The following is a 26,391-nucleotide window of genomic DNA, read 5'->3' as shown; positions in this document are numbered from 1 at the left end:
TTTAATTGTTTATTCATTTTAACCAGCGGAAAAGCTAGCAGGCAATCGGGTTCGGGTAAAGAGGTCACCCGACTCTGTAGTTTTCCCGCTAAAGAAATATCCTTCGACCTGCAATCTTTATGTTCTTATCTTCTTTCAATTTTGGATTTTGGACACCGTCACCACTGCGTGTTTGATCTGAGAAACCTCCAGTTTCCGCCATGAGAGGAGGAAGAGGAGGAGGAGGAGGAGGAGGAGGAAGAGCAGCAGGAGGAGTAGATACTGGATAACGAGATTTTAATTAGTCATTTTACATAGGAAACAGTTAATATGGCTTTCTCAACGGCTAAATTATCTGAACTTCCACTTCACAGTTCAGTTCAATTGCGCTCTCACTCTTCTCTCAAGCTATTGTTTTCTTCTCCAAAGCCCTCATTTTTTGTATTTAGGTCGTTTTCTTCCTATACTTCTTCTCTGAGTACTGCTGAATTGAGGGGCCACTCTGATGATGGGAAAAACCCTAAGAACAGAAGGTACCCGTGGAATGACAAGACTCGCTCAATTAACACGACCATTTCTCGGAAATCTAGGGCTCCTTCCTCTCACTGGATTAGAAAATGGCCTCCTGCAACCTCTCCAGCAGAAGCCAATACCAAGACCGACAGCGAGAGGAGACTTGCTGAGAAGCGGCCTCAAGAGGGAGGACTTGGGGAGGAGGATCAGTATTACGATGGAGACCGTGGGAGAAATGCAATTTCGAGGATTGTTCATCGATTACGGAATTTGGGTTTGGGTTCTGATGATGACGTCGAGGAGGCTTTTGTTGAGGGAGAGGATGCAGTGCCGGTTACTGGGGATGAGAAATTGACTGACTTGTTGAAGCGGACTTGGAGTCGGCCCGATTCAGTGGTTTCTGATTATAAGAAGAATGAAGAAATGGTATTACCGTGGGAGAGGGATGACGAGGAGAGTGTGGATGAAGACGAGATGGGATTGAAGAAAAAGAGGAAAGTGAAGGCTCCAACGTTGGCAGAGTTGACCATTGAGGATGCAGAGCTGAGGAGGTTGAGAACGCTTGGAATGACACTTAGGGAAAGAATTAATATACCCAAAGCAGGAGTTACTCAGGTCATTCTTGAAAAGATTCATGAAACCTGGAGGAAGTCCGAGCTGGTGAGGCTTAAGTTCCACGAGACGCTTGCTCATGATATGAAAACCGCGCATGAAATTGTAGAGGTTTGTGGATTTTCTTGACTGCCCCTGTGAACATCAAATCATATGAATATGCTGTTATCACCTACATTTAAATAACAACGGTAAACCTGAGTAGAGATAAAGTATACCTTGACAGCATAATGGACTAAATTCTGTTTGTAATATGTTTTAGATTCCACTGTTAATTGTCAGATTATGATAAAATTACATTTGTTTTGATAAAAATAATGAATTAGGATTAAAACATTTTAAATGCATCTAACAATCCTTGAAAAATGGAGTTGTGGCTGTTAGTATGCCGCTAGTGGTTCTGCTGCTATTTTATGGCATTATACATTAACATCATGCCATATTGCCATGCGTTATAATTTATAAGACATAACTACAGAGTCTGTTGCAACAAGTATAGTTGAATGCCTACCTTGGGAGATTTAGGGAGAAAGAAGGAAGGGATTAACTTTACTCAGCATTATCCAAATTAAAGGAAATGAAGGAAAAAGAACTAGAAAGAAATCCTTGTGGAAGCTTGTGTATCTTTACCTTCTTGTGAGAGTTGACAATGTGATGGGTATCCAAGGGAAGCGAAGCCTTACTGATTTTCAGGTATTTTTAGAATTTCCTTTTTTTGTGGGGGTCCGTAAGATCATGGCTTGAAATCTCATGAAATTTTGGCTATTTTTAGAAATTCATTTTTCTTGGATTCCTTGTATATTGTGCTATGTTTAAGGCCATAATCTCTATTGGACGTATCCTTCCTTGTATTTACTTGGTTTTGGTTGTGATACTACCCTAGCAGCTCCACTTAATGTTGTCTTTATTGCCTTGTTGTAATGGTTATCCTTGTCCTCTATGTTAGTTTCAAGTAGTTTTTTGTGGGAATGGTTGAGATATTTTCTTCTGACTGCTGCTTGTTCTGGTCAGCGTCGAACTGGAGGATTAGTTATATGGAGATCAGGAAGTGTGATGGTTGTTTATCGGGGATGTAACTACCAAGGACCATCTTCAAGACCTAATTCTGATGACAAAGAAGGCGATGCTCTTTTTGTGCCAGAGGTTTTATCCACTAATAATTTGAGTTTGAGAAGTGAGGAGAATGCTGCATCAATTGCAGAATTTAGCAGTCCAGTGGTGAGGAAGCCAGGCCATGTTGAGAATATGACTGAAGAGGAGACAGAATACAATGGCCTCCTAGATGGTTTAGGTCCACGCTTTGTTGATTGGTGGGGTACTGGTATATTACCTGTAGATGCTGACTTGCTTCCTCAAAGTATTCCAGGTTATAGAACACCTTTCAGACTTCTTCCAACTGGAATGCGGTCACGACTCACAAATGTAGAGATGACCAATTTGCGGAAACTTGCTAAGTCACTTCCTTGTCATTTTGCACTAGGTATTTTTTAGGTTTTGTTTCTCATTATTTCTTTTATAATTGCAAATCTAGTACCCTTCTTATGTTGTTTTTCTATTCAGAAATATCACTGAAATATCTTTCTGAACTTTCTCTTGTTAAAGGAAGAAATAGAAATCACCAGGGGTTGGCTGCTGCCATTGTGAAGCTTTGGGAGAAAAGCCTAATTGTTAAAATTGCTGTCAAGCGGGGAATTCAAAATACAAACAACAAACTAATGGCTGAGGAGCTGAAGGTTTGTCAGTTTTACTATTAAAAGCTCTTTCAGATGATGTTAACCTGATTATTTGTTGGAAAATTACATTCTTGTTTATTGTTATTTGTTTATATAATTCATTTATTGCAGTGAAACTTCCCACAATTATCTTTTCCAGTCTTATACAGTTATACTATACCTTCATTCTTGGCAAACTAATTGTTCTTTTATAGAAGGTAAAATCTGAATGTTTCTGTAAACTGGAGCTTTTACTTGAGGCAAACGCCTGACTTGTTTTGCCACAGTGAGATACTGAGAACGTTTGAACAAAACAGTTGGAAGATAATTTATCATTTACCTCCATAAATAATATCTCATTATATACTTTAATAATAAACACTTTTTACCACGTCCTGTTTTTAAAGGGGCCTAACTTTCAAGTCAGTGTAAAGGAAAGCGCTACAAACATCTTTAAAAAAAATAAAATAAAATAAAAATCTTTCAATCATAACAATGATACTGAATGAGATGGTGATGCGGCTCTCCAATCCAATCAACGGATTGATTGGTTGCAGTACATCCAAGGTCTAGGCTATTTTCTTGACAAACTAGGGATTGAGATTTTGTTAGTTTGTATGTTCTAGCAGCCTGTGATGGTGAAAAGAAGGGGCTGCTGTCAAGGGAATAAAGCATCCAGCAGGGTGGTCCGTAGGGAAGAGGGAGCATGAACAGTGAGTGCGAGAGCAAAGAGGAAAAAGTCTCAGCTTCCCAGTTCAATCTAATAAACCCATATTCCATTCATACATGAGGGGTGAGTACATGTATATATGTGAAAAAGCATTATTCTTATATTTAATTTTCTAAAATAAGTCAACTAACTTCAACAATAGTAGGAGTTTTAACTTGGTAAACTACTTAACCAACCCCCTCCCCTCCTAAAAAAGTAAGCAAATAAAATAAAATACAAAGAACATAATGTATATCTAATAGAATCTTTCTGGACTTGTCTTTGACAACTGCGGGATGGACCCAACAAAGATCCCTATTTGCTGATTGGAAGTTATTTGCTCTTAAGAATTTAGTGTTTATCTTAGTTTTTATTGCCTGCCCACCTTTAATACTCAGTTTCTAATCATTTTCCCTTGAATTGATACTTTTAGTACCAGTTTTAGCGGACGAGGGACAGCCTTTGACCTCTATTTAAGCCTTTTTGGCTTGCTGTATTGTTAACTATTACATATTTTATTTTTCTGCCCTATTGTTCCTTATGTTGATGTCTGCATTTATGCTGCCCTTCCCTGACAGTTAAAGTTTTTAGGTGAAATAGTAGCAAAAATGGTGTTAATGCAAGGAAGTCAAGTGTTCGACTCTAGGAAGTGCATTGGAGGAGTTTTCCCTATTTTTATTTCCTTGATGCTAGGAGAAAGAAATGCCACGTGAACTCTGCTTGCATGGACCATGGGATCTTGACTTGCGCATGTGGGAGAGTTGTGTATACATTTATACTTCTCTTCCTTTGCTGTTCAAGCTTTAGGTTGAATTGCTATTTGGACTTTGATATTTCAAAATTTGATAGTGCCATTTTGTTTAAATGGCTCAAAATAGGCTGAATACAGATTCCAATGTACAGCCTTCCATGACCCAAGTCAAAAAAGTGAATCCACCAAGCAATCATTGCAAGATCTTGGACCAGCTTCACCAGCTTCATTTTCTGCCTGGATGAAACCAGGTCCGTAGTCAAGACCCTGAACATGGTGGGTGGAGCTAGGTACCTTGGTATTGGATGAGGCTTGGGGTAGGTCCAACATCGAGATTACTGATCGATGGCTATGGAGGTCACCTTGTCCATTTCACATGAGGGGATTCACTCGCAGATACCATGGCCTTTTCAACCTGAAACTGGATGGGAGATAGTGAAGAAGACACTGACTGGGTTGTTTTCACCACTGATGCACTTAACACACTGTCTGGCATAGATGATGATGGTGGGTCATGAGGGTGATCTACCTTTAACCTGGAGTGGTATCCAGGACGAAGGAGACAGGAAGAGAAACCTCATGAGCTGATTGGTGCACCCATTTTGATTCCCAAGACTTAGTTTGCTAATGCCACACAAAGTGCCTATCACAGTGCATCTGTGCTCCTTGTGGAGGCTATTTAAGAGATCCACATCATCAGTTCATACTGGGGGCATAATATGTATATAGACATTGTGAACTTGTTTAGCAGAAGAGAAGTGGAGATTGCAGGTCTGGGGATGGGGTGCAGCATGGGTCATATTTAGTGAAGTGCATCTTTTTATTCTCCCATGTCTCAACCCCAATAACACATATTTAGTGGTATATGTGCATATCAGTTTTCTCCTGAATCCTGGAATTTTCTTCACTGCAATTCTGATGACTTTCAAAAGGTTTGATAATTCCTAAGCCTTGGCATTTAAAACCCCATCACAGTATCAACTATCAAGCACTCCACTCTGTTAGGTGTATTGGAGTTGGGACTGGTTTACTGTTGAGTGATTATAGCTTCTATTCAAGCTTGATTTCGTATATTCATGCTGAAAATAGCATGGTGTCTCTGTCTCAGAATATAACCAGACACAAACACACACACACACACAGTAGAAACTTTTGGTTTGCATTAATTGCCAACTTTGATATATAATCTGTCTAGCAGATGTTAACAGGAGGTGTATTACTGCTTAGAAACAAATATTACATTGTCATATTCCGTGGGAAAGATTTTCTTCCCACATCTGTGGCTGCTGCTTTAGCCGAAAGACAAGAATTGGCAAAAAAGGTGCAGGATGTTGAAGAGAAATCACGCTATGGACCGGTTGGTGAACTTCCCATGAGAGAAATTGAAGGACCACCACTTGCAGGAACATTGGCTGAATATCATGAGGCTCAAGCTCGATGGGGTAGAGAAATTTCTTCAGAAGAACGTGAGAGGATGAGAGTAGAAGCTTCTAAAGTAAAGGCGGTCAAAGTGGTCAAGAAAATTGAGCATAAACATGCAGTTGTAAGTATCTCACTTATGAATGCTGACTGTTAGTAACAACGATGACATGCTATCATTGTGTGCAATATGACTATATGAGAAAGTGGACTAGCTGGCTCTTCTTTGCTCTACTTTTTTTGTCATTAGATCTTGATGTGAAATGAATTCCCATTAAATTGAGTTGAGTAATTTAACATCTTTAAGGACACTTCCTGTGGAAAAAAATGCAGGTAACACTTGATATTTTGTTTTTGTTTCCAATCAAAGGAAAAAAGAATTCTAGTTGATTACCAATTCAACATTTTGGGAGGTTAAATTTTGGTTCAAGCAGGTTGGAAAATGTTGAAGCTTGTTTAGTTTCCTATTCTATTATGGTTATCGTGTTCTAGTAATACACCCTTTTTCTTTTTTGGTTGCAGTGAGGGGGGTGGGAGAGGTAATGGAGACTAGTAGTTTACAACAATAACAACAACAAGCCTTGTCCCAATTAAATGGGGTTGGCAACATGGATTCTTGCCTTCCAAACAGCTCTTTTTGAGGCCATACTAGATATAAGGCTTAAAGCTATGCGTATTCTTTTGCACCATTCTCTTAAGGTCATCTTAGGTCTACTCCTACCTCATCTAGTTCCTTCAATCTGAATTAAGTCACTTCCTGGTATAGGGGCATTTATGGGCTTCCGTTGAATGTGGCTGTGACACCTCAAACGACTTTCTCATAGCCTATCACTTATCGGAGCTATACCTAGACCATCTCTAATATGATCATTCCTTATCTTATTCAACTTAGTTTTGCCACTCATCCATCCTAGCATCCTCATTTCCACTACACTAAGTTTGTCTCTATGATGCTTCTAACAGCCCATCATTCTATAACATACAACATAGCTGGTCGTACAATGGTCCTGTAGAATTTTCCTTTAAGCTTTAAAGGAATACGTCAATCACACAAGACCCTGGACGCACTTCTCCGCTTCGTCCACTCAATTTTAATTCTTTTGGAAACATCATCCTCTATATCACATTTTTTATTTATGATTGAACCAATGTACCTAAAACAATCGTTTGAGGAATCTTCTTCTCGTCAAGTTTAATCACCTCATCATCCGCCCAATCATGACCAAAGTTCAAATTAAATATTAGTTTGTATGTTTATTTTTTTTTTTTTTATTAGGGATGATTAATGTTGCCCCCTTGTACTACAACTTAATTACTACCTTATCCCCTATACTTTTCAATATTACTAATCCAACCTTAGACTTTGCCTATAATTACTGATGCCCCCTTGCTGTTAAGCTTTGTTAGTTAAATGGTGATGTGGTATCTTTGATTTATTCAAAAACCCCAAAATAACCCTAAGGTTTTTACTACTTATATACAGTTTATATTAAATTACATTACTAGCCTTAGTAATTAGGGAAAAATTAATCCAAGGGCTTCCAAAAGAATTGCCCAAAAGGTAGAGTGGCTTCTTAAGTGGTTTCAATTCCAGTGAGTTCAAGGCATTGTAGACCTTCCAACATTCGCTCTAAAATTTGAAGATCCCTTCCTTTTCATGGGGAAATTTATTAATGAGTTCTGCATCTCACACCCCACTGCTGCCAATACCTGGGTTATCGGATTTAAATTACCCTCATCAATGAACCAAACTTCACAGCAAGTCAGCAAATCTGATGTCAAATGTAAACCCGTCCCCCTGATAATACCCTGAACTCCCAACTGGAATTTCATACTTCTCAAGAACCAGCACATTTGCTGCCTTCACTACCAGCTGAGTTGCTGCAACCATTCGACCAATTCCAGACTTCTTACAATAGCATCATATTTCCTCCCAATCACAACCCCACCCTCCATCTTTGTCAACTGGCTCCGCAATGCTCATTGATCAGAGACTTGGGTTCACAGTCAACTTCAGTGTTTGACTCTTATGCTCATTACAAAACCCAAAATTCTGGTTGTCTCATCTTGAAATAAAGGGTTGAAGTGTGCTGCAGTGAGTATAGAGAGGAGATTTTACCCCCAAAAAAAGTATATACACGATTTTACCCTAGTCCCACGATTGAAGTGGGGTTGGAGACAGAGAAAGTAAGCATCTTTAATCCTGTACAGTAGTAGACTCCCTAGTTGGAGAGATTATTAGCTAAACAGTTCTTAACTTATACATATCAGAAATTAAAAAGAGTTCAAATGGATTTTGGAGAAGCGTCCACTGCTTCAAGTCTTTGACACCCTTCATTAATTGCCTTTTGTACAGTTGGTTTCCTGTTTTAATGAATCTTTTCTTCACATAAAAAAAAGGGTCCTAGTACTAAGCTATCGTGAGGGGAAGCTAAGTATGTTATGTCTCCCTTGGCAGTCTCTCCCATCATCTTCTTTTTTTGTCCTGGTAAAAGAGTTCATCTGGTTTCATCTTATGGTCCCCCCCCCCCCCCCCCCCCCCAAAAAAAAAATGATAGATTTGTCTTTTGGCTTTTTATTTCTGGAAGGGCAAAATAGACGTTAAACATCTGACTGTAAAGGTCACTTAACACCGTTAGAAGTGAGGGGGGCAATAGCAATTTCATAAAGAACAGGGTCCCTTGACTGCTGTGGGGGCCAGTGTTTCCTTTTTTTACCATTCTCTTCGTTGAGTTTCTTTGACTCTATTTGTCAATTTTGATGTTGCATACTTGCATCTTGTACTTCAGTTCAAGAATGATATGACATCTTTCTGTGCTGGATTTTTTTAGGGGCTTTTATTTTTGTTTAGCAGGTTAAGCAGGATGTTGGTGGTTTATTATCTGATCCTTTACCTTAATGCTTGGAGAATGCTGTTGTGTGGATTTGACCATTTTATTCTAATGATCACTGTACTTGCTAGTTACTGCAACTATTGGAAATAAATTTGGCTCCTTCTATTGGCTGTTTTATATTCCAGATTACCTGAATATTCAATTTGTGCACAGGCTCAAGCCAAATTACTAAGAGCTGAAAGGCTTTTAGCCAAGATAGAAGCATCCATGCTTCCTGTTGGTCCTGATGATGACAAGGAAACAATTACTGATGAGGAGCGATTTATGTTTCGTAGGGTTGGACTGAGAATGAACTCGTACTTACCTCTTGGTGTGTTTCTGCTTATTCTATATTATTGTGATCTGTCTTGACGTTACAGCTGATGTTTCTGTATATTAATATGCCAGGTATTCGTGGTGTTTTTGATGGTGTTATTGAGAATATGCACTTGCATTGGAAGCACCGAGAGCTTGTGAAGCTAATCTCCAAACAGAAAAATCTTTCATTTGTTGAAGACACTGCAAAGTTATTGGAATACGAGAGTGGTGGAATATTGGTTGCTATTGAAAGAGTCCCGAAAGGCCATGCTCTTATTTTTTACCGTGGGAAGAATTATAAAAGGCCCATCAGTCTGAGGCCAAGAAACCTTCTAACAAAAGCAAAAGCATTGAAGCGCTCGGTTGCAATGCAGCGTCATGAGGTGCTATCCTTTTAACATGCCTACTTTATTATTCTGAAAAATGAGATGTAATGAAGAGTGTAAAGCTGATGATTTCCTGGTATTAATTTGTATTTACCATATTCTATTGGGTTTAGACATTACATGCTTGCATTTTGAATATCTTTTTGCAGGCACTCAGTCAGCACATAACTGAACTGGAGAGAACACTAGGGCAAATGAAGTCCAAAACTGTAAGCAGCAATTCTGAATTTTTAGGAACTTTTCCTATTTTTAAACCACGTGTTCCATGTTGTTTTACATTTATTTGCTTGACAGCCGCTTCAATATTTATCCTTTGGAGGTTAGCTTTTTCCTTCTGTTTGTCTCAATAAGTAATGGGGGCTTCTTTTGGGAGAATTTTAGAAGGTTCTTGATGTTGAAACTTGTCCTAGAGAAGTTCCGTCTGTTGCATGATCCTGAGGTTTTACCTCACTGCTTTTTACAGCCTTTTTGGCGTTGACTGGTGCATACTAGTAAAGCATGAACCTGTGGGCAAGTCCTTTAAACCTCAGGAGTGAAAGTATCTTTTTAAGTTCATTTCTTTGCCAACTCTGAACTACTTCCTTGCTGGCAGGGGCTCAAACTAGGAGAGCTTTAATTTCAAAACCCTTTCTCTGGACTCTTCATTGTGGCAATAGTATCTGATTTTGTTGAATCTAGCTCACTGAAATCCCATCCTTAACTTTGTGACCCTGGAATTAACATTAGAATAGTGCACCTTCCATAACCAAGCTGACGTTCCTTTCAATGTTAAATCTAATTTCCTTCCATTTCTATTTCCTCAAAATATGCAAAGGCGGCAATATCCATTCAAGAAATTCCATTTATGTACCCCTCAGTAGCTGCAATCATTGTCTGTACAAGGTCATATTCTTTTGCTTATATCAACTTAGATGCATCTCAAGATACAGCTAGAGAAGCTTTAATTTTTTTCATACTTTTTTCTTTTATGCGGGGATTGGTGGTGGAGCATGAATCTTAACTGTTCTTTTATGGGATTTCTTAGGTAGTTGACTGATAAAAATTAAGCTTATACCTATACTTATGCCATATATTTCCTTCTATATATTTATTCTTTCTCCATCCAAATTAGTTTAGGTGCTTTACTATATTTCTATATTTCTTCCTTCTTCTTCCAAATTAGTTTAGAGGCTTTACTAGAAGGAAATATATGACACTGGCAAAGATATAAGTTTAACTAATGGAATCACACTACTCAGGTAAGCAAAGCCACCTATTCTCACCCTCTTCCATCGAGGTTTACATATGGCATAAATTAAAGAAACTTACTTGGTAAAAGAATCTACTCATCTATGAAGTTGAAACAAAATCTGAAAACACTGCTCTGTATTGTTGAGACCCACTACTAACTAAGAAGTTGAAACAAAATCTAGAAACAACTCCTGTGCATTGCTGAGTCCCACTACTTAACTGAGTTGGGAAAAAAAAAATCCAAACAACTCCTATGTAATTCTGTGTCTGTCCAAATGAAAATGCAATTACAAAGACAAGCTCAAGCAGCTAACAAAACCCTGCCAACAGCCCATGCATTTTGGATCGACATGAGTTGCTGCCTTCTTTTATTGGGCTTGATTCTAGAAGCACTTCATGCCTCCATGATTTAAACCAAGGAAGGGAATGACTATTCTTACTGCTGTAGATGATTAGTACAACTTTCTAGGGTTTTTGAAGCTTGCGGCAAAGGGGAATTCAGATCTCTAGGTTTGTGGCTAGGGTTTAGGGTATTAGGTTAGGCTAAGGTTGATAAGTGAAGAAGGAATGCTGTCCAGTGGTTACCTATTGAGATATTCTTCTATTCTATTCTGAATTTTCATATTTTATCTGCCTTACAATTTTCCAGGCTTGGGTTAGAGTTGCACAAGTTAGGGGATGAACTTATAGGGCTTATGTTTAGGGGAGGGCAGCTGGTTACAACTGAAAGGCTTTTTTTTTTTTTTTTTTTTTTTTGGGGGGGGGGGTGTCTGGGAGCTGATCCTATTGTAAATTGTAATTTGGGCTTTAGAAGGAGGGGAAAGCAGGGTTTTAGGGATTGACAGCTTTATAATGTTCAAGAAAATTGCCGCAGGCAAGGGAGAAGGAGGGAGGGCTTAGGGAAGGCTTATGTCTGGGTTTGGAGTCATGAACCATCACTTACTTGTTCTGTTTTCAAAGGGAATGATAGAGGATTGCTGGTGCTGGTGCTGGTGCTGGTGCTGGTTCTGTGAATGAAAATTGAATGAAGAAAGCACAACCAAGGTTGCTGCAGGGTTTCCAAGGAAACCCTACTCCTACCACTCTTAACCTTCTTGGCTCTCAATTCTCAGCAATTTTCTTATATTTCAAAACTGATTTGTTACAACCCAGGGCCTTGAATAAATAGCCAAATAAGAAAGACTCTAATAGAACTCGATATTAGAGAGTTTTATTCTAGAAAATCCTAGAACTTCAACTCTTTACTCAAAAATTCCTACTTAACTAATTACAATTTGAACTCAAATAACAAAGAGCTGCCAACAACTACTGGGACTTCACTAATTGATAGAAGGCACCTATCTAACACTCTTAAACAGAAATGTTTAGATTCTAGAAAATGACAAAAATATCCCTAGGTATTGCACATGAAGGGGCTGCTGCCTAGTACTTCTTGCAGCTTCTACTAAGGGGCTGCTTGTGATTTACATCACTCCATCTGATATCTCTACAGTTCCTAACCTCCAGGCCCACAATGGAAATTCAAATCTTCTGGATGCTACTAGGCTTCCAGAGGCAGGAGGCAGTCTTGGTGTGTTAGATGCATGTCTCGTATCATCCAGTCCTATATTAGAGACAGGTAAGTCTTTGAATCAAAATCCTCCCCTTCATCAGGAAAGGAAGGTTTGATGTGGATCCATCAGCGACACATGTTTTATTAGAAATAAGTCTAGGATTGGGTTCTCTTTTAGGCATGGGAAATGATCCTATTCAAGTAAATTTCTTTAAGTGCTTAGTGGGGCTGGATAATATCTGTTTGAAGTCCATTTCAGGTTCTTACTATAGGTTGCCTGATAGGTTTAGGGATTGGGTTAAACCTTTCCCTTTCTGTTAGGAGTCCAATTTTGAATCTTTTATCGGGTAACGGGGGCAAGTATTGAACACAAATATGATCAATGAAAATGTTTTTGTTCACTCTCTCTTCTTATTCTGGTAGATTCCTGGCTTTGTTGTTGATCAAGGACAGTGGGTTGGTGTTTGATTGGATTGACACCTTATGGTGGGATTGGTGTGTAACCAACCTACTTCATGGTGGGAAACCTGGGAGGTTCAAAGCAAAGCTCTCCTTCAACTTTGTTAAAGATATTTCTCAACTTATTGGCAGGCCTAGAGATAAAGATTCAGGTGAAAATTCAAGATGCCATCTTTATTGGTGGGATTGGTGTGTATCCAACCTACTTCATGGTGAGAAACCTGGGGGGTTCAAAGCAAAGCTCCCCTTCAACTTTGTTGAATATTTTTCTCAACTTGTTGGCAGGATTAAAGATAAAGATTCAGGTTCAAATTCAAGATTCAAACTTTATTGAAGTTTCTATATTTTAAACGAGGATTCCCTACCCCTGTATATTTAATTCATCCACAAATTGATTCCTAACCCTCTGTGCCCAGTAGAATCGAAGCCAACAAGTTGATCTTAAACATTACAACCATCTCAGCCCAGGAGAACACATATGAGAATTGGGTGTTCTGCGTCCCAAACCAAAATTATCTTCTCTTAATCCTTAAAATGCGAATTGAATTACCTAACTCTTCCCAGACATTCATGGCATTATTCCCAAATTCTTCATAGACTCATTCAGGGGATCCTTGTATATTCTACAGGGGTAGGGAATCCTTGTTTCTTCATTGATTTCACCCTGTATATCCTAACCCTCTGTGCCCAGTAGAATCCAAGTCAACAAGTTGGTCTTAAACACTACAACCATCTCAGCCCAGGAGAACACATATCAAAAGGTGGTTATTCTACATCCCAAACCAAAACTATCTTCTCTTAATCCGTATACGCCAACCCAAGTGCCCAACTCATCCCACACATTCTTGGGCATTATTCCCAAATTCTTTGTAGACTCATTAAGCCATCTTAGTCTTAGTTTCACAATCATCCAAGGGAAACATCCCCAAGTCCGAATCTCCCATAACACCAACCAATTAACCAAACATCAATAAATCTTTGTAAAAATTTGTCCTTAGGAAGAATAAAGTTTGACAACAAACTCATTATTGATCCATTCAAGTTTACCTACTCATAAAAAGATCCTGGGAGAATCGGCTCCTAGTTGGTCTCCTATTCAATCTAGGACTACATCAAAGGCAGCAAGGTAAAAGAGTCCAATGGGTTGACTGCAGAGTCTATCAATGAGGCTGAAATGTTGTTATAGTTCTTGCCAAACCAATGGCGGGACTGCGCTCTAGATGAAGTAAAAATTCTCAGAGTAGGCCATTATGCATAGCAATTACAAGTTCCGTCTACTTTTAGTACTCTGGTTATATGGGCTGTAGCTTGATACTATCTATAGGTATAGACCACTTTCTAGTCTGGATTTTCTTCATTTATTTATTTTCCTCCTTATCATTCTCTCAATTTTTTTGGGAGAAAGAATCATCCACTTGGTCAAATACATCAATCATTCCACACCTGCGACCAAAACATAAAAATAAAATAAAATAATTCATTCCACACTCGCAACAACAACAAGCCTTGTCCCAACTAAATGGGGTTACATGGATTCTTGCCTTCCAATCAGCTCTATTTGAAGCCATACTAGATACAAGGCATAAGCTGCATATCCTTTCTCACCACTTCTTTTAAGGTTATCTTATGTTTGCCCCTAGTTCTTTTAATTTCTTCAATCTAGATTAAATCATTTCTCCGTATAGGGGCATTTCCGGGCCTCCATTGAGTGTAGCCATGCCACCTCAACTGGCTTTCTCAAAGCTTATCATTTATCGGAGCTACTCTCATACTGGCTCTAATATGATCATTTCTAATCTTATCTTTCCTAGTTCTACCACTCATCCGTCTTAGCATCATCATTTTGATACCCTGCACTCTATATGATGCATCTTAATCATTCCCATTGCGAAATCATAGCTAGTCGTCTTATAGATTTTTCTTTGAGCTGTAAAAGAATACGTTGATCATACAAGACTCCAGACCACCTCTCCACTTCATCCACCTATTTAATTCATTGGGAAACATCATCATGTATATCATATTTTTTTATTTATGATTGGTTCAAGGTACCTAAAAGTAATCACTTTGTGGGATCTCTTCTCATCAAGTTGCACCACCTCATCATCCACCTGATCATGACCAAACTTACAACACTAGATATTCCGTCTTTGTTCTACTTGTATTAAAGCCTTTTGAATCCAAAGTTACTCTCCATGAATCTAACTTGGTATTGATCCCTACTCGTGTCTAATCTATCAAAACAATATCATCAACAAAAAAAACATACACCAAGGAACCTCATTTTGGATGTCGTTGGTTAATTCATCCATTATAAGTGCAAATAAATATGGGTTTAAAGATGATCCTTAATGTAGCCCAATTGTGATTGGGAAGTCACCACCCTGTCCACCCACCGTTCTTTCACTTGTCACTAAATCGTCATGCATATCTATAGCTTTGTCCATTTATCTATTTGCAACATTTCTTTTCTCTATTATTTGTCAAATTGACACTCTAGTGAACTCTATTTTGAGCTTTTCTAGGTCAATAACGACTGTATGAAGATCTTTCCTATACTCTAGACCTTTTCATAAGTCTCCTAGTAAGGTAACTAGCTTCCATTGTAGATCCTCTCAGCATAAAGCCAAATTGGTTCTCCATAATAGTGGTTACTTGTCTCAAATGGAATTTTACACCCCCCCACCCCCTCCCCAAAAACAAAAAAAAAAAATTTCAAATTCTTATAGGTCCAAAAAATTTGAATCGGGTAGGTTCCTTTTGCTTGGGTTTCCAAACTCGATCATTTGTACTCAGCCATCATGTCTATTTTCCATTTAGGCAACTTTACCCAGCCTTAAAGCATCTCCAATACTTAATCTGCGTTAATAATCAAACTTTTTCTTGAGTCCCAAATTGTATTGATTGTTTGCAAGTAATTTCTGTTTGTCTTTTGGTGTTTTTCATTATTTATTTATTTATTTTATTTGTAGGTGAATGGTCTTCCTGAAGATTTGGTTCATCGGTTAATGTTATCTTTTTTTAATATCTGCAGGTTGACTCTGCTGATGTGGAGGATCAAAGTAGTTGGAGCTTAAAGGATCAGAATCAATTTGACGATGTCTCTGAGTTCACTAATATACAATACACTTTATGTGATCATGTGATGAATTTCTAGATTTCGTGAATTATAACTTTATAAGTCAACTCACACCCTTTCTATCTGCCAGAGTGAAGATGAAGGTTCCTATGAAGATTCTGATGATGATGATGACGATGAGGAGAACCTTGAAGAGGATTATAGTGATGAATCAGATTTTCTTGTGGACCATGATATGCAAACCAAGAGTTGAACCAACTAATTTTGCTCTTCATTCCACAAATGGCAACGTCATTTCTGGTAATCTCAATGTACATCCATGGTAACCCTCCAATCTTCTCTCCCTCTCAGGAAGAATTGAATCGATCCAGTGAGTGCGGCGTGTTGGTTTACCAGCTGATGTATGAACTGGGAAAGAAAAATGGGGTATTGATTTTTCTATTACAGAACTGTCCCATACTTATTGTGGCTTATGTCCTGTGGGAAACACGCGCACAAAATTATCCCAAGGATAGTTGTGTCCCCCCAACATGATCCCATTGTAACAAAATATTTCTTAACAGGTTTTTGCTCAACTGATCCCTCACTTTCTTATTTCGTGGTAGAGAAATATCAACCTTCACCTTGCGCCATGTTACACGCGCATGAACTGAAAGATGAAATATTTTTTATATATTTTCCCTTTTTTGTGAATTTTGTGTGTCGAATCTCCTGCTACTCTTGATTATCAGCTATTCAGCTCTTTTTTTTTTTTTTTAATTTATTATGAAATGATTATTATCAGCTCTTGGCAGCGCTTAATTCTTCCTGAATGCTAATTTTCAGCAGTACTTTGTACCTTAATCACTATCCACACAAACACTACAATTGAAAGGAATGCACAGAAAATGAAATGAGAAACACATACAATTGATTTGGTACTGAAGTTGACTCGATCAACTGTGATATAAGAATTTCCAGGACCCCTGAGCTATTCAATATGCCCCGAACTTGTCTTCTCGCCACAAGCAAGCTTGCTCAACAAAAGTCTATTTAATCCCACTTTTCTCTCTCTCTCTCTTCCCTAGTGTACCCAAAACAAATACCTCAAAATAATTACTAGCTAACCTCTTCCCATCCCCAGCCATATCCTCTCGCAAGCAAGTAGCTGCTCCACAATGAGTTCTTGTCCTTGTCCCTTAATTCTGATCCCCCTACATGTTCGCGTCTTGACATTTTGATTGACACTATTACTGTAGTACTGAGGCTCAGGATTCCCTTCCGGTGAATGTGATTAGGCATCATGACCTCTCACGACATTGTCGATGTGTGTTTACAGTGTTCGACCCTGTTTCAGAATATCAGGATATAATTTGATGCACTGCCAGGAAAGCACAGCCTCTGCTCATCTTGTATGATTGCAGGTTGTCAATTGTGTTTACCCATTTGTAGAGAATTTCTAATGGGATTTTCTTTTTTCTCAAACAATAAGGATGCCAACGCATGATCATCACCATTGGATGAGAGACCATCTTCACCTTAAGTTCAGAGTCAAGCTAATAATCATGTGAGTTCCTTCCTGCTAATTCATCTTCTCGAAGTTGGGATCTTTACATGAACAGGGCTCACCTTAAGGAGGAAACTTAATTGCAACAAAAAAAAACCTCACACAAGCTTAATAATTTAACAAAATCCAGAATACAATAGCTGCCTTTGATTGACCACTAACAGTTTATAATCACAATTACAACATCTTAATTGCTGTACACGATTAATAGAAAAAGTATTACCAGCTCTTAATGACACAAGAAATCAACGTGATTCAAGAAGAGGTGTTTCTTTTGCTGTGCTCATCAAGCCAATAAATGATGTCATCAAAAACAGAAAACAATGTTTCATCTGGTTCACCTTCAAGCAGGGCATGATAAGCATCTTCATATAGGCACAACTTCTTGTCCTGACTCTTTGCCTTCTCATACAAAGCCTTACTTACTGACGGATCCGTTACAGTATCGGCCTTTCCGTGTAATATGAGTAATGGTAAAGAAACCTACAAATAGCACCTGTCTTAAGTTAAAAGCACCTCATGCAACACAGATTCAAAATTAACGTACATTTGGTTACTTTAGAAAGATATAACTTGATAAGTTTCTGTAAATCAACAAGCATCACATAATGAAAATACAGCATGAACTAACCAAAATCTGATCCAAAGGCATGAACATGAAGGTTTTATTTTTTCTAAATCCAGACCTTACCTAGAACAAACGGAATAAATTTTAAAGAAAGAAAGTAAATTGAGTAATTTCACTAATATCATCACATAACTGAACCCACTTAGAGTAAGATCATAGGATATATCAGACAATAAATTAAGACAAATAATCATGAAATATGCACTTTTTATTAACATTTTTCCTGTTAATATCCCCATAGGGGAGATGAGAAAAAAGTTTCTAATGAATCAAATGCATTTATGAAGATAATTAAATCATATTTGAAAAGAAGAGGGCTTGTCATACTTCCTCCAGTCTCTTCTCTATCTCTTCGGTAGTTTTAATTAACTGTACAGCTGTTCCTAATCGTGGTCTATCCTTGTATGCGATAACGTTATAGGGTGTCTGCATTAAGCAAAGAACACAAACATGTTAGTCATAATGGTAGTCATATTACATAATCACAAGAAGAATCTCAAACTCATAAATTTATTTTCCTTGGGGGAAGAAATAGGGGGGGTTAACAGCCAACATGTATACATGCAGCAGAGACCAAATTCTCTTTTTAATGAATAATGACAACCTACATCCACCATTCACTGCTACAATCTTAAGAATTGTAAGATAAAAACATTATATGATTATTCTGAAGACAGTTTAGGAATTCAAGACTAACCATATCCCTCTTTTTTATGTCTCTGAACGCCATTTCTGCGATATCCTTCTGTGGAACTAGCTTCTGTCTAGGAAAGAACTTAGCTATACCAATTAGAATATTCTTCAACAACTCAGGTGGAACCATGTCATCTGCAATCTGTTTCACAAAGTTTCAGGTTAATTGACTGCAACAAACAGAGACAGCATATGTATACAAATAAAATCTGTGTCAAGAAAATACCTTGCACATTGGGGCAAGAAGAATAGCACCATCCCATGCCTTAGGTTGTTTTAGGTGAACCTTCAGAGCAACTGCTCCACCCATAGACTGTCCAAACAAGAACCTCGGAAGATTTTGGTACTCTGGGTTCTCTGTCATTCAAAGTCATAAAAATTTAGAAAGAGATAGTTCATCTTACAAGAAAATACCAGACCAGAATATAGAAAGAAAACTGTCTCCCCAAGCTGATCTTTTGATTATAGTGTGAAGAACAGATACTACCATGTACAGGATTTGACTGAAACAAGTTAATAGGAAGAGCATACTCAGCAGCATAGACTGCCTAGGACCTGAAGGAACTATTTTTAGTAAACATGGATTTTTTTTGGATGAATAAAGAAATTCAAAACCAAAGGAAAGAAAGGGGGAGGGAAAGAGTACAACAGTGAACCAAAGGGCAAGGCCCTGCCAAAAGCAAACAGAGGCTCAACAAACAGCACCAAACCTTACAGCAAAGCTAAAAGGGGGAGCACCAAACTGAAAGCTTGAAGCCCAGAAAAAGTAGACAAGAAATTGGACCATTAAACAAGACTAATAACCCAAGCTAAACTAGCACAGATCCTAGTTTTTCTCTCTATTCTTTTTCTTCTTCTTTCTTGGAGACTTGAAATTAACGATGAAATCTCCATCAAATTGGTAATGCCCCCTTCATAATACAGTTGGTTCACCTCAGCCATCACAATAAGAGACATAAAAAGGGCCCCGCTGGGGGGGGGGTGTGTGTTGGAATTGACCAATTTCATTGAAATTATGCTTAGTATTATTTTTTCACCTTCAGGCCTCCCATTTCATTCAACCATAAATTGACGCATTTCCCCAACAGATGTAATTAGTGTTATGATGTCAAGCCATGATTTAACTGTAATTCATTACAGAAATCAATAATGTTATGTCCATCTTTACATAGGGAACGAGTTCATCTTCAAAGCATTTATCCCTTCCCTGCCCGACAGTATGATCAAGGGATCTTTCATCATCTGCCTCAAGCAAATATCAAAATAAGGCAATGGATAACCTTATAGTGGGTTAACCAAACTTTCTCTGAGGACTTCAATTAAAGGCGTCCATGGCTAAAGCTAAAATGTTACTTTTTTCATCAATCAAAAGATAAATCAGAATCATATATTTCCGTCCACATTTACTTAAGGTTCTTGATTCAAAATGTTCCAATGTCCATTTGAAAGAGGTGATATCAAACCTTTGACTTTGGAGTAATGTTCAATGACATCATCAACAATTGCATCAAAGCTAGGAATATATCCATGAAGACCTTCTGAAAGACCAAAGCCAGGGTAATCCATTGCAAAAACTCCATATCCAGATGATGCCAACTTCCTAGCAATTCCTGCAAATGGTTCATGTATTTCCGTTAGTTACTTCTAACTCTGGGATACCTAGGCCTGATCAGTTTATCTAATTAGTACACTTATAATCACTTCTGCTAGGATCCTTCAACTAGAAATTCAGTCAGCATAACTTATCCAAGTACCAACCTAAGTGCCTATTAGGTTTCCATTTTCCAGAAAAGAGAGAAGACGACCCAATTTTCTGGATTTTATATTTGAATATTCTAGAGGGCACTTATGTTATGCTGATGAGACAGAGCAGAAATAAGAACTTCACTTGGCCTGTTGTTTTATCCAAGAGCTTCTTATTAAGGACTTCAGAGATAATCCAAAACCTACGCTATTGGAAAAATATAAACAGTTATCAACATTCATGGAAAGCCACATGCCTTCAAAGAAAAATGTGCAAGTGTCTCCATAACCATGACAATAACACACCAATGCTTTTAGAGGTGATGTCTTTGGAATCCAACTTTTACAGAAAATTTCCAATCCTCGAGAGTTGACTTCATACGACTGTACAACCAGAAATGCGAAAAGGTTATTTGAAGAAACAAAAATAAAAATGCAGCATCATCACAATGCTTATGTAAGGAAGCAATGAAGTTTATAGACTACTAGTGCTAAATAAGGGATTGGAAGCTTTGCTAAAGAATTGCACATTATATTGTCCTAACAGGATTTAACAGCCAATTTAAAAATATAAACAGAAAGTGAAAATGCAGTGCCAAGAACTAGTCCATGAATGAACAGGGGTTCTGTTAGAAAATCCAGATAAACAAAATTGAGGATAAAGAAACAAAAAACTAAATGAAATTAGAAATAGTCAAAACATTTTCATTATTACCAATATAAAAACCCATATTGATAAATAAGTCAAATTAGCCAACAGTGCCCATGAACTTTATTCAAAAATGATATTTACAAAAGGTTCAGAAATAAGAAATTGCAAAGGTACAATGAATCAGAAAGGTGCTTACCTCATCTGTTTTCAATGCATCAGATGGCAACTGCAGCACAAGGAAAAATATATATTAGCATCATCAAACAAATTCCAAGAGAAAAAGATGTATCTTACTCAAGTAGCTTCTTTTATAGGAGGGGCAGGGTGGGGCGGGGGGGTAGTCGTTTGGAAGCGCAATTCTAAATTAAATTAGCCCAACAACCCCCAAAATATAATAATAAATTTTTTTTCTATATTCAACAAGTAAAATAGAATCATAGGAAGGCAAGTGATATTGCATTTCATTAATTAAATTTATGCCCCCTAAGGGTTCGTTGATAAAGTTTATCACCTGAAACCTCAAATCAAAAGCATACGGTTACTTAAAAGCTGAAAACACATTCTTCCTGATTGACGTTCACATAAAACGTGATGCTGTGTACAGTTTATAGATGTAGGGATAAGATATCTTTCTTAGTAAAACATCAAATCTTCCTTGATGTGGATTCTCGAAATTGCTTGAAGTAATAGTTCAACGGGATATTTAAATGAATAAATGAAAACAGAGTTATCAATCTTAACCAGAAAAATTAAAGCAAATATGCATAACCCAGCAAGCTTTGGTTTCAGATTGAACAATAAGTGTAATAGATAGCCAAAAGGGTCACTGAAAATCAAAGAAAACGATCAAATTGTTCTATAAAAAGGAGGGGGAAGAAAGCATCTTAAACTAATGAATATCAACTAAGAATAATTAATCCAAAAAAAAAAAAATTTAAAAGATTGGGCAGTGATAAGAAGACCTTAAACAAGCAGTGGTCGATTCCAAGCTGAATATCCTTAAACGCCTGACGAACATGACGTCTAGCAGCCACCCTATCCAAATTTGTGGAAAGAATCTTCTGCAAATCATCATCGACACCTAGAAGTTTTATGGGTTGCCCCATTGCTCTACGTTCTGTGGTGTCCTTCTTCCCTTTACTGTTCTTCTTCTTCCTCTTCTGGAAGCGAACCGAGGCAGAGCTGAAAACTAAAAGGCAACCCAAAGTTTTGTTCTCCTTTTACACATAAACTAAAGAGAGTTAACAAGATACAGACAGGGACAGACCGAAAATGGAAACAGAAATTACGAAAATTAAATCTAATTTTGTAAATAATTTATGATAATGATGAGTATGATTACACGATGATGATGTCACAAACTGACCGTTAAATGGGCATCGAATGCAAAATTTCAAAACGCTTGAAGGTTTCAACGCCATTTCTGAGTGAGAGAAAAGGGAGAAGTAGGGATTAGGAATTACACAAACTCGCACGAAAGAAGAACCAGATGGGTGATCCGGAATTTTAGCTTTATGCCCTTTTTGACTCTCTCTCTCTCTCTCTCCACATATGGTGGTCTCTGACTCGGCTACCATTATTTTTTGAGAAAAAAAATATAATACATATTCGACAGAGGATCTTCCCCGCTGCCAATTGAGGGTCTTCTACGCTGCAATTGATGGTCTGGCGTCTCTGACTCTAGCAAGTAGCAACACAACAATGGCGGCACGGTTGGGTTTCTGGATATTGGGTTGATTTGCTGTAGCTGTCATCTGCTAACCGAAAAAAAAAGAAAAAAAATCAACGTCAGTGACACATCTGTTAAAATTCCGATTGGTGACCAACAACACAGCCATCTAGAAGACAAGGAACAACATCACATAAGAAGCCAAAGGTGGTATGTTCAGGGGCGGAGCCAGGATTGAACATTGGGGGCATAATGTATGTGGGCCAATGTGGGACCCACTGTAGGTCCCATCTCAGAATATATTATTATATTTTAATATGAATTCTACATTAAAAATTAGGTAAATTAATAGAAAATTCGTGAGTGTGAAAGAGAAAGGAATAATTTGAGAGAGAGAGAATGAATACCTGATGTGGAGAAGATTTAGGAAAATTCCAAAATAGGAATAAAATAGGAGATTCATGAGAGAATAAATAAAAATGAAAATAGGAAAGAATATATAAGGAGAAATTCATGAATCGTGAGTTAGTTTTTATTTAAAATTTAACCTTTTATTCCTTAAAACTAGGGATTTAATGACAACCATTAGATTAAGATTATGAATGACATTTATACCCATCATCTTTATCTTAATTTTTAATTTTTGGAGGGGGACCAAAGAGTGGTATTTCACATTTAAAGATGTAGAAAAAAGGGAAAAAACAAGGATATTCACAATTTCAAAAACTCAGGGGGGGGAGGGGGTGAGAAGAAAAAGCATCAATGGAACACATAGTAGTATTCCTTTGACGCATAGGTGATTTAACTCTCCATCACATATTTAGGATGAAGATTCGCTTTAAATATTAAAAAGACTAAACAACATTTTCCATGCCCAAATTAGAAGATAAGTAAGAGATGTAGTCAAAATCCATAGCCTGTTGCTAAATACTTTTACACCTCTCAACTTCAAACACCCAGTTGTTCATTACACTTAATTGAATCAAGTTATAGGGGGAATCTTATATCAAAGGCTTATGTACAAAGAGAATTCCGGAGGTCAATTTTCTCACATAACATTTTTGTACTAATTTTTTTTTAATGAACTGTTGGTACAATTTTGTTTCACTGACCATTATGTCAAGTTACTCAAAGAATATCGTTGAAAGTTCAAGATGTAAATAGAGATTTGGGATCATAAGACTTTGATGTGCATAAAATTATTAAGCAAATTTATCTACCCAAGTTTTTTTTTGTTAAATTTAGCTCATCATAGGATCAAATCCATCATATAGCACAATGTATTTGGAAGTTAATTGTCTCTTTTGGGTGGTTGGTAGAGGGGAATTTATAAACTATGAGTAGTTGGAAAGATGCCATTAAATTTTAATTTCAACCTCAAAGTTACCTCCACTCTCGCTCCTCCAATCAGATGTGAGTTGATTGATGCCGATAATCTGATCGATTCTTTGACTTGTCAAACTAGCTTTCCAATCCTAAAATACAGAATGAAATCTCGATAATCAAATTGGGTTTGTTTTCTAGTTAAACATTTTTTTTGGAAATCTCGAAGAAGAGGGATAGCCCAATAAAGTTTGCACTACCGGTAAACAATCAGAATTCACTTGCAAACAATAAACCCCAAAAGATCTGCAAAGAAAGGGAGCATTTTAATAGCCTCAAATTCCATGATTGGAGTTTTTTTTTTGTTTTTAGTAGAATTTTTTTTTATAAATGTTAAGCAAAACAATTACATGCACTGGCGGTTGTACGCTATATTGCTTCAAGAAAATGTTTTCCGGGTTGGATATTTACATATCGTAGGTCTTAATACATTTTTGAGCATCTGGTTAAGGTTTATGGGTATTTCTGAAGAGTTTGTCGTTAATCCAAGATGACATTGTCACATTGAGCTGCAATAAAGGAACCACTAGCATCGCAAACATGCACCTCATCCACCCTTGTTGGAATTTTCATGCCTCATTCACAAAAACCGAAAAAAAAGATCCAAATCCTCAATATGGATAGTGGAAGATGATGGTATAACATCTCTCCTATGCTCCTAAGTAATCACATATTTTCCAACATTCTTTTCTAGTCCAATCAAATAATGTTGTAATGTTTATCTTATATATTGTATTTATTTTACCAAATGAATTTTTTTTTTTCTTTTATAAAACTATGTCGTATCGTTTTTTTTAAACGATTTAGTATGTTATGATTTTATAGTGGTTTTGGCATCAAATTATGTCCCCTACTACTAGGGCCTCAGGTGCAACATAGGGGTATGAGACTATTAGATCTTGTAGGTTTAGACATGTTATGTCTAACGCACATAATACGGTATTATCAATAACTTAAGAAAAGTCTCATCCATACATCTCAATTTCAATCATATTCATTTATTCTCGTCATAACGTTTTTAACAAATAAACTTAATGTGAAATTATTTATCAAACAATCATCTGACTAATTATGTAGGACATCATCATTGAAAGATGATTCAATGAAAAAAATTAGGGTAAATATCACTTACCTCCTCTCTTACCTAGCAAATATATCAAACACCTCCCTTCTGTTAACTTTATCGGTTAAATTTAACCTTTACCATTAAATATTTTTCTAAAACGGCAAACTACTCTTGACTGAAAACATTTTTTTTGTTTAAACCCTAAATTTTCATAATCACCCTAACGGTTAAAATACTAAATTACCCTCAATTAAAATAATTGTTAAAACCAAAATATCATAGTTTTTTTTCGCTAAAAGGATCATTATATTAAGCGAAGAAGAAATATTAAAAATACATCAATTAATACCGTATAAAGAACCAACCTTCCTTACCCGCAACAACTGTTGCTCCCAATACACCCTTCCTCACTGGTTTCTGTTCAGATTAAAAACCACTAACTTATAAAACGAAATCTAGGACGTCTAGAGGCATCCATATCAAGTTCATTAAGGATTGAGTGACCAAGGAATGTTAATATCGAAATTCTGTTCTAGCGCCGATTTGCAAAAAATCTGCCATCGTATTAGTTTCACGATAGCAATGTGAAATCTTCCAATCTATAATCAACAAATATTCTTGTAACTCTCTCCACATATGAAAGATATACCAAGGTATTTTCTTCTGTTGTATTAAAGTCACCACAGCTTTTGAATCACTTTCTACCCAAAGCTTATTAATTTGTAAATGCCTTGCTCAACGTAATCCGTGAATGAAAATTTCCAATTCAGCCTCAAAGTTGGTTTTAACATTTAAAAAAATACTGAAATTGAAAACCACCGCAAGAAATTCATTTCAAAAGACTCCTCCACCGCTCACCTTCCGGATTGCCTAAAGAAGACCCATCAATATTTAGTTTAACCCAACCTACAACAGAGGACACCAAAAAATTTCTTGTGGAGGAGCGACTAAAACAGAGAAGTGAAGGCCCAGTCTTCTTGCATCCGAAAAATGGTAGGAGTTACTTTTCTTCCATTCATTTTAAAGTCAAACCGTACTAAGTCTGAAAAAATTAAACTCATCACCTCATCCCCCGAAATTTAAATTTTCAAACCTGATTTGATTGCGGACCATCCAAAGAAAGTATAAAAGCAAACAACATCCATTAATCCAAGCAGTCTGTAAAGGAGACTGTGAGGCCTGGTGTTTCCAAGCCTTGAACGACTCTACAATCGAATATTTTACTGTCCAACTATAACCAAACTTTGCTGCAAAAGCTTCTCCACATCCACGTGAAAATGAGCAGTGAAGAAAGAGATGTCCTATGTCCTCTGAAGCTTTACCACATAGATTACAACGAGAGGCCAGCATAATCCCTTTCCGAGTCAACAAGGCATCAACAGGTAGCCTATCATGAAAAAGTCTCCAACAGAAAACTTG

At 37.3% G+C, this 26,391-nt stretch overlaps 2 protein-coding genes across 5 annotated transcripts; one reads left to right on the top strand and one right to left on the bottom strand.

Moving 5' to 3' along the window:
• The first annotated feature begins 125 nt into the window (after window positions 1–125).
• Window positions 126–16,329, top strand: EMB1865 (CRS1 / YhbY (CRM) domain-containing protein). The gene is made up of 9 exons (XM_089158175.1): window positions 126–1,215; window positions 2,116–2,584; window positions 2,707–2,837; window positions 5,475–5,819; window positions 8,743–8,899; window positions 8,977–9,269; window positions 9,422–9,481; window positions 15,548–15,613; window positions 15,723–16,329. Exons 1-9 carry the CDS (start codon window positions 310–312, stop codon window positions 15,843–15,845), a joined length of 2,550 nt encoding a protein of 849 aa, XP_089014301.1. The 5' UTR covers window positions 126–309; the 3' UTR covers window positions 15,846–16,329.
• An 862-nt stretch (window positions 16,330–17,191) lies between these two features.
• On the bottom strand, window positions 17,192–22,555 carry LOC149012559 (caffeoylshikimate esterase-like). 4 transcript variants are annotated; one of them, XM_089159617.1, is made up of 9 exons: window positions 22,197–22,555; window positions 21,817–22,043; window positions 21,051–21,080; window positions 20,460–20,586; window positions 19,923–20,069; window positions 18,686–18,816; window positions 18,464–18,601; window positions 18,094–18,192; window positions 17,192–17,621 (listed from the first exon to the last, which is right to left on the bottom strand). In XM_089159617.1, exons 1-9 carry the CDS (start codon window positions 22,429–22,431, stop codon window positions 17,394–17,396), a joined length of 1,362 nt encoding a protein of 453 aa, XP_089015743.1. In that variant the 5' UTR covers window positions 22,432–22,555; the 3' UTR covers window positions 17,192–17,393. The 4 variants fall into 4 exon arrangements, with proteins under 4 accessions (XP_089015743.1, XP_089015744.1, XP_089015745.1 ...); XM_089159618.1 differs by having other exon boundaries at window positions 17,193–17,621; window positions 22,221–22,554; XM_089159619.1 differs by having other exon boundaries at window positions 17,200–17,621; window positions 21,817–22,085; window positions 22,221–22,551.
• Window positions 22,556–26,391: the final 3,836 nt, after the last annotated feature.

The sequence above is a fragment of the Hakea prostrata genome, chromosome 6 (assembly GCF_041222555.1).
Source record: "Hakea prostrata isolate BN-2017 chromosome 6, UWA_Hpros_2, whole genome shotgun sequence".
Classification (NCBI taxonomy): Eukaryota; Viridiplantae; Streptophyta; class Magnoliopsida; order Proteales; family Proteaceae; genus Hakea; species Hakea prostrata.
This window is presented reverse-complemented; position numbering and strand designations above follow the sequence as displayed.

What these genes read in the sequence shown, in the direction of transcription:
- LOC149012559 (XM_089159617.1), bottom strand. Translation starts at nt 22,431, where the DNA reads ATGGTAGCCGAGTCAGAGACCACCATATGTGGAGAGAGAGAGAGAGAG. An exon ending in ATGCATTGAAAACAGATGAG is followed by an intron (nt 20,587 to 21,050) that starts GTAAGCACCTTT and finishes CTGGTTGTACAG; the next exon opens with TCGTATGAAGTCAACTCTCG. An exon ending in TTCTTGCCCCAATGTGCAAG is followed by an intron (nt 18,602 to 18,685) that starts GTATTTTCTTGA and finishes TTTGTGAAACAG; the next exon opens with ATTGCAGATGACATGGTTCC.
- EMB1865 (XM_089158175.1), top strand. Translation starts at nt 310, where the DNA reads ATGGCTTTCTCAACGGCTAAATTATCTGAACTTCCACTTCACAGTTCA. An exon ending in GAACTCGTACTTACCTCTTG is followed by an intron (nt 8,900 to 8,976) that starts GTGTGTTTCTGC and finishes TTAATATGCCAG; the next exon opens with GTATTCGTGGTGTTTTTGAT. An exon ending in GGCAAATGAAGTCCAAAACT is followed by an intron (nt 9,482 to 15,547) that starts GTAAGCAGCAAT and finishes TAATATCTGCAG; the next exon opens with GTTGACTCTGCTGATGTGGA.